Source organism: Sus scrofa, chromosome 9, assembly GCF_000003025.6.
Source record: "Sus scrofa isolate TJ Tabasco breed Duroc chromosome 9, Sscrofa11.1, whole genome shotgun sequence".
Lineage (NCBI taxonomy): Eukaryota > Metazoa > Chordata > Mammalia > Artiodactyla > Suidae > Sus > Sus scrofa.
Window position 1 is genome coordinate 123,030,730 of NC_010451.4, and position 14,143 is coordinate 123,044,872.

Here is a 14,143-nt window from a genome sequence, read left to right on the forward strand (position 1 = left end):
GTTTTACCTTTATTTGCATTAAAATTTCACCTCAGATTCTTAATTACACCTGACAATGTATTTATCCTGAGGATGAGATGCTCTGTAAGTCCTGAAGGGACATCCTTCTCAAGGGATCTTCAAAATTTTAAGCCAGAGGATCACTGCTCTGAACAGATCCCTAGATATCAGACCATAGGCAGAGGATTTGGGTTGGGAGGACCTGGGCATGGGGTATTCTTAGAACCTATGAATTACCAAACCCTCTTCTTAGAGTCTAGCCTCCTGGGCCTTAGGTGGTACTATTTGTTGAGTCCTCATGAATTCTCAGCCATTCAGATGTCTGGCCCATCACAGAAAGTCTGGCCCTTCAGCCTTTCTCCTGCCCTGAGCATCCTGCGGTGGTAATGGCCACACCTTGCCAAGGATGGTCCCCCACAAGCCTCATTTCTCTGCACCTGGACATTCTGGGCTAGGTGAGCTTACCATTCCTGGCAGGGAGCTTATGCTTTGATTGTCTGGTGTGGAGGATGAGGTATGGCAGTGGGCATGAGGAGTGGGGGGTGTGCAGAGGGGCTGCAGCAGCCCGGTCAGGCCTTGCTGGATGGAGATGCACGGCTGTCAGGAGCTGCCTTGCCTGGAGGTCAGCAACTAAGAGCTCCTTTATCTTTATGTCTGTGATTGTCACTGTAAGGTGTTCAGGAGAAGAAGCCTGAACCCCCAGTAGACCTATGAGAGCTCACAACATCTGCAGCTCGAATGAGAACATGCTCGTCCCCTGTTCTGCTTCCCAGGGCACATTCTGAGCTCCTTGGACCTGCCGAGCAGCCTTCTAAGCTTGCGAGGGCTGGGCGGGGGGGCCCTTCCAGTGAAGGACTGGCCGAGTCTGACCCTTTTTGAACATTTTTGCTAGAAACAAGGACCGGGCATGAGGTGGAAGGGGTATGAGTTTCGCTCCTGTCAGAGCCACCGCCCTCATGTCCCTCAACCCTTGCGGACTGGCAGTGACATCTGCCCTTTGTATCAAGGCTTCCCAGACATGTTCCTATGAATAGCATCCTCAAGAGAGTTGCTCTGACAAAGGGTTATATGGTGAAGCGGCCTGGGAATGCTGTGTCCTGTTCCCAGCCCCCTTTGGGGAGGGCGTGCTCATTGCATACAGTAGTATTAAAGGCTCCAAGAACTCTGCTGGGGGTGGGGTGCAGGAACCTGCTTACCTGGACCGAAGCCGGCTTTCCTTCATTCATCTGATTGCAAGTTCCTGTAGCACTAGGATTCCATGGCCTGCATTTTAGGAATATGTCGTAAATGCCTTCCACTTCTGTTGTCATTTGTCACCAGCTTGTGGTCATGCTCTTGGTTCCCTGTCTGCACCCATCCCCTGGGGCTGTTTTCGGGAAAGGGCACGGATTCCTGGGCCACCACCTTTGCCATGTTCCCGTCGTCATTTTCCTGTTGGAGTCTGGGGAATTCTGGGTGTCTGAACCAGGCCCCGGACACGGCAGCCTATTCAGAGGTCTGTGCGATACCAGGTCCTGGGGTGGTCCTGATCATTCTGTGCTTGTTTAGAGCTTTGGTCAGAGACCATGATGTGATGGAGGAGAGCCCCCCCCACCCCCACCGCTGCCGTGATGGGTGGGTGCCGCGCATGGGGGCTTGTCCAGAGAAAGTAGATGTGTAAGTGAAGCGGGCATCTCTGATGTGTCTTTGCGGGCAGTTTTAGCTCTTGGGCGCCTAGCTTGGTACCCAGAGAGATTGAAGGAGGAGGAACGGCGAGGTGTACTGGGGGCTTTTCACGTAGTGAGGCTCCCCTCTGACCGAGAGGGTCTCAGCAAGCACAGTGAGGTGCGGAGGCAGGAGGCTGGCTCTGAGGTCCTCTGAGCCTCATCCGGTTTTCAGATCCAGTGGCTGAGCCCTGCAGGCCAGTGGAGGCCAGCAGAGCTGTCCCTAGGGTGTGCGTCCTGTGCGCGTGTTGGGGTACGTGGGAAGGGAGGATCGCCAGCAGCTGGAGAATGGGCTGTGACTCAGAGATGCAAGGAGATGAGGGAGGAGATGGCACTGCTTAGTGAGAATGAAAAGTTCTCAAGGCTCAGATGCAGTCATCTCACCTCCTGCAGCCTCCTGTTCTAGCATCAGGACCAGAGTTACTGGTGGGGCAGCTCACGTCTTGCCTGTACCACCTCTGGCTGCAGACTCCCTGCGTGCTGCCCCTCTCAGAGATGCCATGACTGCTCCTCTACCATTGATGTTCGCTGACGCATGTATCCGGGTGGCGACGGGGAAGCCGCAGGAGGCGCGTTTATGATCCGCCCGCCTCCTGTACTCCCTAGCGAGGGCTCTGGGCCCTAAATCCTACACAGCCAGCCTGAATGTGTGGGGAGATGAGATCCCTCCCTTCCCTCCACTGTTAGCAGCCTTACTCCTCGTCTCTCCTGCCTGGTTTCCAGATGCTGTCAGATCAAAGGTTGCTGGGCAAGACCAGTGGCAATGACTCGCTTCTCTTTGCCACAACAGTAGTTAGAGAATGAAATCCCATGTGCAGAATGACTCTGGGGCTGGGGTTTCCCTCTCTCTTTTCTAACTGTCCCCCGCCTCCTGCTTAAAGCAGAGCTTATAGCACAACCTTCCTGTAGGAATCAGGATGCTGGCAGTGGAGTCATAGTTCCGTTTTTCAAAAAGGCGCAGGGAGCCCCTTCACCTGTCTTCAGGGCAGTGTAACAGGAAAAAAGCTGAAGTCATCATCCACTCCCTTGTACTTTGATTCCTAGAGGCCCCGACTTTGCTGCCCAGGATGCAGAGTCCTGATGTGTGTCTCTGTTTCCTATAGATTAGAAGCTGAGGAGAAAATGAGGTGGGACAAAGCTAGCTTCTCCTGGCCCCATTAAATATGTTTCTGAACTGGATGTTAAAATAGAAGGGAGCGCATGGAGAGAACCGTTCCTTTCCCAAGGGCTTTTCTTCTATTTAGTTGAGCGGAGGTTCTAGAGGAGGATACTCCAGATGTGATTCCCAGAGACAGCAATGAACAGCCACAGACGGATCCTTGCTGAAGCATCCCATTACAGTCCAGTGGTTTGAAGACTGAGGATACTAGGAAGCCTGCAATGGCATCAACACGTCTTCCTCCCTTCGTCCCGCTTCCATTTGCAGCCCTAGTTAATTCCCGGATTTATCACTGAATTTACTTAAGTATCTGGAGTGTCTGCCATATGGCCATTGTATTATTTATTGGCTGCACTTGTCTTGGAGAAGATGCTTTGTGTTCAGAGCTTAATCAGAAACAGAGTTCCACGTGCTAAGGACCGTCCACTGTCCTGCCTGCCTGTTTGCAGACGGCGCAGACGCGATGCGGGTTGATAAAGTTGTGTACCAGGGTGCACAGCCGTCTTGGAGGCTGTGTCCCTCTCTCATTGGTGAATCTTTCTTAACTCCTCCTGTCCCACGCCGTTTGAGTACATGATCCTGGCCACCATCATTGCCAACTGCATCGTCTTGGCCCTGGAGCAGCATCTTCCTGAGGATGACAAGACTCCGATGTCCCGCAGACTGGTAGGTGCCTCCCTTCTTCTCACTGTCCCCACCCCCCATTCTTCTCCCCTGGATCCCTTCTCCTTTGCTTCATCACCCGGCCCCTTCTCTCCTTGCCTACCCTATAGTTCTGCAAGTTTGTTCTGTTTTCGGGGAACGAGTTGATAACAAATCCCATTGGGATTCATAAGAACAAGAGGACTGATCTTTTAAATCCCTGCTTCCAGGAGGTTCTGAGGGGGCTGCAAACCCCTGTGTGTGCACTGCATGGCAGCCGGGCAAGAAGAAGGGGCAAGCATGAGGTCCACTCACTTCACTTCTCTTTCTAAGGGACTTTGGAAGCGAGAGGGAAAGGGGAGGGTAAAGAGAGGAGGAAGGATGCTCAAAGCCTCTGTGCATTCATGGTTCTGAACTTCCTAAATATTGGCCTATTTTCTCTGTAAAGAAATTATCTACGTGTCTAAAGTAGTTCCCCTAAGAGAGCAAACAAAATGCTTAAAATCCAAATGTGTGGGCACCTGGCTTCAGCTTCATTACCTGTGAATGAGAAAGAACTTCTAAGCTCCCAGCATAGGTGAAGGCCAGCAGTGGGAAAGCCAACCTCTTCTGGGCAAAGCCAGCACCATCGGCCACCTTCCTGGGAAGACGGCTGGTTCTGGGTATGAGGCCCATATCCATCCATTTCTGCAGCTTTCCCCTGGGGTTTCCTTTGCTCTTGTGTCCTCTCTAAGTCCCGCAGGGCCCCCACTTCCACCTGTACACGGGGCTAGGCACCAACGTCCAGGTGTCCTGGAGGAGAGAGGAAAGGTCAGAGCAGAGGGTACCCAGCCAGGGTGTGCCTTGGCCTGTGACGGACACAGCTCAGTCTGCTTACCAGCACTTCTGCTCTTCATCCCACAGGAGAAGACAGAACCCTATTTCATTGGGATCTTTTGCTTTGAAGCTGGGATCAAAATCGTGGCCCTAGGGTTCATCTTCCATAAGGGCTCGTACCTCCGCAATGGCTGGAACGTCATGGACTTCATCGTGGTCCTCAGTGGGTAAGTCTTCTTCCTGCTTCTTCTTGGTGTGTGGAGGGGCCGGCCCGTGGAGTCATGAAGTGGCTGGTGCAAGGAACCTGGGGATGTGAGGATGGAATTTGGTGGAGAAGGGACAGAGGAAGAAATTCAAGGAAAAGATTCTCCCTGGGGCTGTGCCATAGGTGAGCCGCCTGCAGAGAACAAGTACTCTGGAGATTCATGGGACCTTTGGCAGAGGCCATGGATCTAAGCTCTGGCTGCTGCTGCTGCTTCTGGTTTTCCATTCTGTGCTTGGCTAAGTGGCGCACACACCAGCCAGTGAGTTCTTTTTCCTGAAGCAAGCTGCTTGCCCCAGCCTGAGAGAGGCACCCCCTCCAATGGTCCAGGAGATGCTGTCAGGTGCAGTTTTCTTTTGGAGGTTGAAGAAGACTCCAAGTGTGTTTTCTGAGACTCCTGTTCTGATAACGGAATTTGTTATGCTTTACAGATTTATTTATTTACAGACTTATACATATTTATAATACAAGGAGACATAAAAGTGAATCACATGGAAGTGTTTGATGACACAGCCATTTGGAAATTAACATAGGAATACTACATTGTGGCTGATCCAGCATCATAGGCGGCCTATCTGAAGGCAGTACACTTACTTATGTATTTGATAATTGTTCTTTTGGAAATGAAGATAGTATGCCTATAGCAGGGCTGATGAAGTGCTGTTGGCTGCACTTGATGTTGGCCTTGGGTCTGATGATCACGGGCATCCCTCCCTGGGCTTTTGTGTCTTCTTGTGTGCCTTTTGGTGCCTGCGAGGGAGAGGAGCAGGCCAGGCCCTGTGGGTCCTGTGTCAGTGTAACAGTCAGGGCGTGGTATGGAAACGCTCTTACCCAGCTGCCTACCAGACTGTAGTTCCAACCCCTGAAGCCAGGGTGAAATGGAGTGGAAAAGGGGCGGGGTATGAACTCCCATTGCGATTGGCCGAAGGCAGAGGGGAGCAAAAAGACATTTTTCAGAGAACAGCCAGAGGAATGCGGGTCGTTAAAATCTGGCAGGAGAGAGAGTTTGGGATTGTTTGCATCTATTCATTATCTTATGCAGTAGACATAATCCTCATGTGTTTCACCTTCATATCAGTTGTGATTAAGTGAAAGGGCGAAAGTTGAGTGTGTAATGGACTGGAAGGTGTAGATCCAGCTCACAAGCATCATACCTCTTAATACTGGGAATGGATAAGTAGATAGAGGTAACTATTAATGTTTAAAAACACCTATCGTTGTATAGAAGGATTTTCCGAAGGTTACTTTTCTAAAAGAAAAATATCCTACTGCATTTAAAATAGGTTTAGTGTATAAACATACGGCTTATCCTTAGTGTTTCAGAAGTACATGGACATAGACTGCAGTATATCTGGGTGATGTTTTGTGGGATTTTCTTCTCCAAGCTTTATTGGAGTATGCTTGACAAATAAAAATTGCATATATTTAAGGTGTACGAGGTGACGAGTTGATGGATGTGTGCATTGTAAAATGACCACTGCAACCAAGCTGACATATCCATCATTTCACATAGTTACCTTTTTTTTTTTTTTGGTGGAGAAGAAACACTTGAGGTCTACACTTTGAACAAACTTGAAGTATGCACGTGATTATTTCCTGTCCTCCCCATGAGGTCCTTACACCTCACCATGTATATCACGTACCAGAACTCATTCCTCTGTGGTTGAGCATTTGTATCCTTTGATCAGTACCTCCCCTTTTCTCCTCCTCCTGGCCCCTGGTAACCACCAAGCCTTCCTCTCTCAGTATGATTTCTACTTTTTGTTTTTTAGACGTCACATTAAGTGAGATCATGCGGTATTTGTCTTTCCCCGTTTCACTTCAAATAATATCCTTCCGCTTCATTCATGTTGTCTGGAATGTCAAGATTTCCTTCTTAAAGGCTATAACATTCTGTGTGTATGTGTGTCTCACATTTTCTTGATCCATCCATCCATCCGTTGATGGACATTAGGTTGCTCTCGTATCTGGCGGTTGTGAACAATGGGCAGCGAACATGGGAGTGTAGATACCGCTTTGAGATCGTGTTTCTCTTTCCTTTGGATAGATACCCAGAGGTGAAACTTCTGGATCACATGGTAGCTCTATTTTTAAATTTTTGAGGAATTTCCATACTGTTTTCTCTAGTGATTGCGCCAATTTACATTCCCACCATCATGCACAAGAATCCCTTTTCTTCACATCCTCGCCAACAAATGTCATCTTTTGACTTTTTGATAATAGATGTTTCAAATGTTCCTAAGAAAATAACATATACTATGTAGACTGTACACAACTCATAATGGTTTGACTTAGGTTTTTTTGACTTTACATTGGTGCAGAAGCAATGTGCATTCAGTAGAAGTGGTGCTGTGAATTTTGATCTTTTCCTGGGCTAGTGACAGGCAGTGTGACACCCTCTTGTGATGCTGGGCAGTGGCAGTGAGCTCTGCCATCTCAGTTAGCCATGGAATCCTGAGGGCAAACAATTTATACAGCGACAACCATTCTGTACCTACACTGGTTGTGTAGGTACAGTAGTCAATACATGGCATGAGATAGTCAACACTTCATTATAAAATAAGCTTTGTGTTAGATGATTTTTCCCAACTGTAGGCTAAGGCAAGTGTTGTGAGCACATTTAAGGTATTTAGGCGAAGCTGTGATGTTTAGTAGGTGAGGTGTATTAAATGCATTTTTTACTCACGTTGTTTTCAAATTACGATGGGTTTATTGGGATGTAACCTCATCATAAATCCAGGAAGATCTGTACAGTGAAAGGCCTAAATGAGTCTGAGTCATTTAGGAATGCTGTGATTCTGTCTGAAAGAAAAATAATCTGTTGTATATGTATTATACATTAAAATTGTATGAATTCTTGGTCCCACTGAGTCCTGTATGTGTCAGAGGCCATTTGAAATGTCTCTTCTAGTCCTCTTATTTTTATATTCGTCTATGTTCATTAAAGAAAATACAGAAAACACAAGTCAAAAGAAGAAAAAAATAATCACCTGTAAGAAACACTCATTATTTTGTGGCATTTCCTTCCAGCCCCTTTAGTGCTAAGCAGACTCTCTTTTCCATGGTTGTAATTTTGCTGCCTTTTTCCACATGGTGTGGGCATGGTACCTATTACTCCGTATTTTGGTAAACATTTGCAGTGACTGATCAGCAGTTTGTTAAATAGCTGTGTACAGCTGACAGCCCCATTTTTTTTTTTTTTTTTTTTTAGTTTTCTGAGACATACTGAATTCTGCTTTTGGATGTTTATTAATTATTGTTATTATTATTTGTTTTTTTTTTTTTGTCTTTTCTAGGGCTGTGCCTACAGCGTATGGAGGTTCCCAGGCTAGGGATCCAATTGGAGCTGTAGCCGCTGGCCTACGCCAGAGCCACAGCAACGCCAGATCTGAGCCATGCCTTCAACCTACACCACAGCTCACGGCAGTGCTAGATCCTTAACCCACTGAGCAAGGCCAGGGATCGAACCTGCAACCTCATGGTTCCTAGTCAGATTCGTTAACCACTGGGCCACAACGGGAACTCCTGTTATAAATAATTATTAATGATGCTCTGTTGTACATCTTTTGGATACATTTTAAGAGGCATTTTGACAGGCTGAAGTGCTTCTAAAGGAGAGTCTGCCTTTCTGGGACCTAGGATGTGAGGGAAGGGGTGGAATTGGGCAGCTGACGCAGCAGAGAAGGCTGGTGGGAACTGTCAGCACTGCCTTCAAAGGAGGGTTCCCGTGGTTGACGGAGCAGATTTGTAGGGGTCAGCACAGTCCTGTCAGGATGGCCAAGAAGGCCTTCTGTCCCTGCCTGCATGCACGTGGGTGCACAGGAGCAGGTGCAGGTGCTGAGCTCTCGGCCATGTCACTTGTCCTCTTTGCTCTGTTTCCACCCAGGGCTGGCATCTCCCCTTCTTGGTGGCTCTTCAGTCTTTGCTAAAAGGCCATTGATGTCCATCTGAACCAACAGCACTGTGCCCCTGTTTTTCCTGAGCTTACTCACTCTTTCTCTCCAGGGAAAGGGCTTAGGACTCTTGAGATCTGAGCGAAGGGTTGTGGTTCTATCCGAGAGGAATGGATAACCAAATTTCATCTTCTGTTCATGCGATGCTTTCATCTGCCACTTTGCATTGCTTCTAAAATTATATTTCTCTGCTGGAGCATCTCTAAAATCAACCTTGTCCTAAAATGACTGCCTGATATGGGTTAATTGACAGCATTTGTGTTTCTTAGTGGTAAATAAAACTATGGGGCATCTTACAACTATTGGGGTCTTAGATGCAGTGACCCCAATAGTTGTTGTCATACCAGCCCAGGGAGGCAAGCAGATTAGCTAAGAGTTAACCCGTTCTCAGAGAGGTTAGGTGCTCAACTCAAGACCATCAACTCCTTAACAGCTGACCCAGGAGTTGGCACGGCGCCCCTTGACCCAGGGCTGGTATTTCTCGCCTGCCTGGTGCTGCCCGCTCTCCAGGTTTCCTGATCCCCACGCTCACAGCAGCCCCTCCTGGCTGCTCTGACTTCACACCTCAGCTCCGGGTGTCACCTCACGTCTGCTTCCTGTGCACAGGAGGAGTGACAGGTGCTCAGTCTGAGGTTGTCCAGCTTCTCAGCTCTCAGTGTGTAGTGGTAGAGGGGAGGGGAGGGCTGAGGTGCCAGACAGCTGGCTTAGCAAAGGACCTTCCATCACTACTCTTTGCTCAGAGATGGGTAGCTGGGGGTCCTGGGCCACCACATTTTGCCTGTATCTCCAGCCTTCTAATCTTTAGAATTTTAGGTCTGTAAGTTGAGAGAATTCATGGTAATGTATATAAATTAATTTATGTACATTATTCACCTAATCCTTATAATCCCTACATAAGATCTCATGATCCCCATTTTGTAGATGAAGAAATTGAGGTTCAGAGAGGGTACCTGACTTTCTAGGAGGCACTAGATCTGGGACTTGAGCCCACATCTTCTGGCTCCAGGTTCCTTCTTCTTCATTCATTCATTTATTTTCCCACACTGTCAGTGACCTCACAGCCTCACGGACTCTGTGGTTCTATAGCTCTGTGATTCCATGTTCTTTTGGTCCCCGTGAAGCAATGTGGGATGGGCTCAGAGATGAACATAATCAGGCAGATGTCCCTGATCCAGAGCTGAGGCTTCACGTGCGACCTGAAGAGGACCAGAGCCCCGTGTGTCCATCCTGAGCCTTCTCTTTGTGGGCTTGGAATAGAACCAACTCTCTGCTCTAGAGTTAAGAGGGCACATTACTTAACGCTCATGGTTTAATGCTTAAAATCTGAACCAGAAGTACTAGCTTGTTTCATTAATTGGCATATTCCTTCCTTCATCCATCCATTCATCCATTCATTTATGCAATGAAATGTGTGCTGTTGAAAGTTCAAGCAGATTTTGGGATTGAGAAACCCCAAGTTAATGTATTCTCGTTTCTTCTAAAAGACAGTGGAAGAGTTCCTTGGTGGCTCAGTGGTTTAAAAATCTAGCATTGTCACTGCTATGATGCAGGTTCGATTCCTGGCCCCGGCACTTCTGCATGCCTTGGGCATGGCGCCCCCCCCCAAAAAAAAGAGAGTGGAATTTGCCACTCTTTTAATAGACTGTTACCTTATATAACTTTGGATCTCTCTTATATTGGTAACAATTCAGGAGATGTTGTTTATAAACATTTGTTTGGCCATCTGGAGAATCCTACATTATTTGAAGTCATTATATATTAATCTAAATAATAATCACAGTACCTGGAATCTATGGGCAAAGGTAGGGGAGGATGAGAACTCAGACACTTCTGACACTTGGGTAGGAACAGGGAAGTGAGGACTGTGTCTCTGAAGCCTGTTCATCTCTGTAGCCCCTGTGCCTGGATTGGAATAGGTACTTAATAAATGCTAATGGAATGGAGTCACTTTCTCCATCCCAGATTATCTTGCCACCGGTAGGAAACAGACAAGAGTGCTGGGGGCAGCCTGGGGCTGGGAGTACGGAGGGGCTGCCTATTCCCAGTCCTTGCCCTCGGTCTGGCTGAACCAGGCACATCTTCGTCTCTCATGAAGCTCTGACTCAGCCCAGCTGCTCACATGCTGATCACTCTGTTAGAGAAATGAAAACAAGCGATGTAGTCTCTAGGTTAGCAAGAGAGACTGGGTTTCCTGTCATTCGGGCCTAGGTGCTAGGTGCTCACTGTTATCTTTTGGGGATTGCTTCCTGGGGGATGGGAGCATGGGCGGGGTCGGAGCTGACCATTGAGACTCAAGCTCCTGGAAGTGGTTATGGGTGGGGGAGGGGGCATGGAGAAAGCAGCGGTATTGCCTCACCTGGCATTTGCCATGGAATAAAAGCTGTCATTTATGGAGCCATATTCCACAGATGACATTTATATTTATATCTTTATCTACAACTGTTGCTCAGACTGTGCTTTGCTACCAGTTTTGCCAGCTTTTCTGTGGGAGATGACCTATTTTGACTTCCCTTAACTGCGAGCCCTTGGGTGTGAACCCTGAAGAGTGGGCAGGTGTATCCGAGCCTGGGGCTCTGTCTCCTTCCTCTCCCACGGCCATTTCCCCAGGGCCCCGGTGACCACCTGTCCCCACCCCCCTGACTTCCTTCAGGAGACATCATGAGGGCCTGCCGCGTTCCAGGCACTGCACTTGATATGGGTGGGAAGGGCTGAGTGTCCCCACCAGGAGCCCACCTGTCATGAAACTCAGAAGAAGGGCATCCAACCAAGCCCTGGGGGCTGGGGGTAACTTCTTGGAGGAAGGAACATTGAAGTCGGGATGTGAGGGTAGGCGGTTAGGACTTAGCCAAGGATGGAGGAGAGCTTTTCTGGGTGAAAGGATGTTACATACAAATCCTTGAAGTCGGGAGAGAGAGAGAGAGAGTTTGTGCACGCGCGTGCGCGTGCGATCGAGTGTGTGCAGACACGTCTGGGAAAGAGTGAGTGATGCTCCCTGAGAGGTCGGCAGGGGCCAGTTGAGGCCATGCAGAGGCTATGTACTTATACTATGGCGGGAAGGCGGTGGGGAGCCACCGAAGCTTTGAGCAGCAGTGGGATGGTGGATGGTTGGTTCCCACTCTGTGCTGGATGCTGCACATGTGTTTTTATCCCGGAATTAACTCTGAGGAGGGGCGTGGAAAGGAGACGGGAGCCACCACCATACCCTTGGCTGCAGTTCTGGAGGCGGTGCATAACCCAGCAGAGGGAGGAAGGACGAAGGGGAAAGGGGTCAGGGAGCAGCAGGGCCCAAGGAGATGCCGCAGAGGCGCTGGGAGCTGCCAGGGGACGTCCTCAGTTCCGCACCAGTGGCACAGGCAGCGTGGTTCAGCCCGAAGCCCGGTGGGAGGAGGATGATAACTGGAGCTAAATATACATCGATAGGTATTTTTAGAGGGTTTCTGTAAGGAGGCCGCCCTAATACATGAGTTTCCCAAGCAGCTAAAGATCGAGGAAAGCAGTTTTCCTCCTGGAGCCCCGTCGCTCCAGTGCCGAGAATGTGGGGGAGGTGTTGCGAACGCAGCCGCGGGGCCCCCAGCCCAATTTAAGTCTCTGCGGTAATAGTATGCTAACACTTGGGATTTATATAGCGGCTCCATGCCAGTGAGCCTGGCGAGCATTTACAGACCTGTCTTTTACTCATCCTTTCTGCTCCAAGTGGGTGGAGCAGGGAGGTGGGGAGGAAGGAAGGGGTGGGCAGAGGAAGGAGGCAGTGGAGCTTGTGGTTTCAGAGGTGGGGAAACTGAGGCTGAGTGGGGAGATGTGGAGGGCTGGGGGCTGTGCAGAGGAGCCGAGTCAGAAGGAGAGGAGGTCTCCTGGGCGTCATGCTGATGGCACAGGGCTCGCCGCTGCTCCCTAAGCTGGACTGCTGCTCAGGTTCTTTCTCCCAGCAGAGGTGGTGGCTGCTTGTCTGAAAGACCTCCCCGTCCTCCCTGGCTCCTTGCTTATTTCTAGCTCCCCTTTGGAGGAACACAGCTGCTACTTTGCAGCATCTCTTTTCATTGGGACCGTTAGATCGCTTTTAATTGGGTGTATGGTGGAAAAGATAGAATGTGGAATTTCCATGCAGGGGAGAGGTGGGCAACAGGCAGAATGTGGAGCTTGGAGGGCTCTTTGTAGCTCCGTGCTAATGATAAACCCAGTTCTTTCAGGGAGACCCCAAACGAGAGTCCCAAGTAGTGGTTGATGGCAGCTGAGCTGCAGTTTCTCCTCAGGTGGGAGAAAATTCCTTCTTGTCTATATACTCTGTCTGTCTTTCTTCTGTATTGTGATTCATCATCGATTCATTCCGTGGATATTTTTTGAGTACTTAACTGCGTGCTGAGTCTAAGACATTGCTGTTGGGATGGTGTCTCTTTCTTGAAAGGCTGCTTCTTGTCACCTCCATGGATGGACAGAAGGTCAAACTGGAGAGAATGAGTGGGGGCCGGATTGGTCTTGATGTCACCCAGGAGGAGGGGAATCCAGAGCGAGTGGAGGAGTTTCCAGGTCGTCTGGTTTGGGATAGTATTTTTCTAGCTCTAATTCCTTCAGGGTAACCAAGGGAAGGATGACAAGGTGCTTTCTAAGCCAGACCACTGCCCTGGGCTTGGCGCTGCCACTGAAGCCAGTTAAGTGCAGGCAGTCTTAGGTACATCCATGAGCATGTGTGCAAGAGGGCAGCGGGGGTGAAAGTTCCAAGGCAGGACTGCAGAGCAGAGATGGCTAAAGCATAAAGGTACCCTCTGGAATTCCCATTGTGGCACAGAGGAAGTGAATCCAACTCGTGTTCATGAGGTTGCAGGTTTGATCCCTGGCCTCACTCAGTGGGTCAGGGATCTGGTCTTGCTGTGAGCTGTGGTGTAGGTCGCAGATGTGGCTCAGATCCCACGTTTCTGTGGCTGAGGTGTAGGCTGGCAGCTGTAGCTCCAATTCAACCCTAGCCTGGGAATTTCCATATGTGGCAGGTGCAGCCCTAAAAAGCCAAAAAAAAGGACACTCTATAGATTTACAAGAAAGACTTGAGAATGAAAGAATGTTCACATTTCTGTTTTGTGGATGATGTTATGTCTCCTCCTTTGGGTAGAGCTTTTGTGCGTTTCTGTATATATCATAAATATAATCCCCGATTGAGTACATATGTGTCAGTGTGAAATGCGAAATGTAGTGGTACTATTTAACATATTTCTCCCTGAAGTCAGAAAATAGAAGATATGTGGAGTGCAGAGTGGTTATCAAAGGGAGCAGCACAGATGTTGCAAGAAGAAGAGAGACCGTGCAGGACTTCAGGGAAACATACAAGGGAAGGTTAAATCTGAGGTCCCTAAACTCACCCACCCAGTTTTAGAAGTGGAGGAATGATTCATTTATCTAGCTTTCCATATGTATTGGTTTTCATAGCAGAGAGAACTGAGAGGCTCAGGTGCCTAAGCCACACGTCCGTGGTCTTGAGCTGAAATGTGCTGAACTGGGACTTGGATCCTGGTGTGTCAACCTCACGTCCAAGACTTGGTTGCAGCTGGGCTTCACTGTCTCTGGCGGCGAGAGTCTGCTGCTTCTTGATTGTGTTCAGGCCACTAAACTGGAGGATGAA

General features: G+C 49.0%; 1 protein-coding gene across 10 annotated transcripts in view; it reads left to right on the plus strand.

Annotated features, from left to right (window-relative positions):
* Positions 1-14,143, plus strand: part of CACNA1E (calcium voltage-gated channel subunit alpha1 E) — a 490,987-nt gene that overhangs the window by 203,344 nt on the left and 273,500 nt on the right. For all 10 annotated transcript variants that reach the window (XM_021102616.1, XM_021102615.1, XM_021102620.1 and 7 more), the window contains 2 exons: positions 3,423-3,528; positions 4,408-4,547. In XM_021102616.1, the coding sequence (XP_020958275.1) occupies positions 3,423-3,528; positions 4,408-4,547 (246 nt within the window). The remainder of the gene's footprint in view (positions 1-3,422; positions 3,529-4,407; positions 4,548-14,143) is intronic.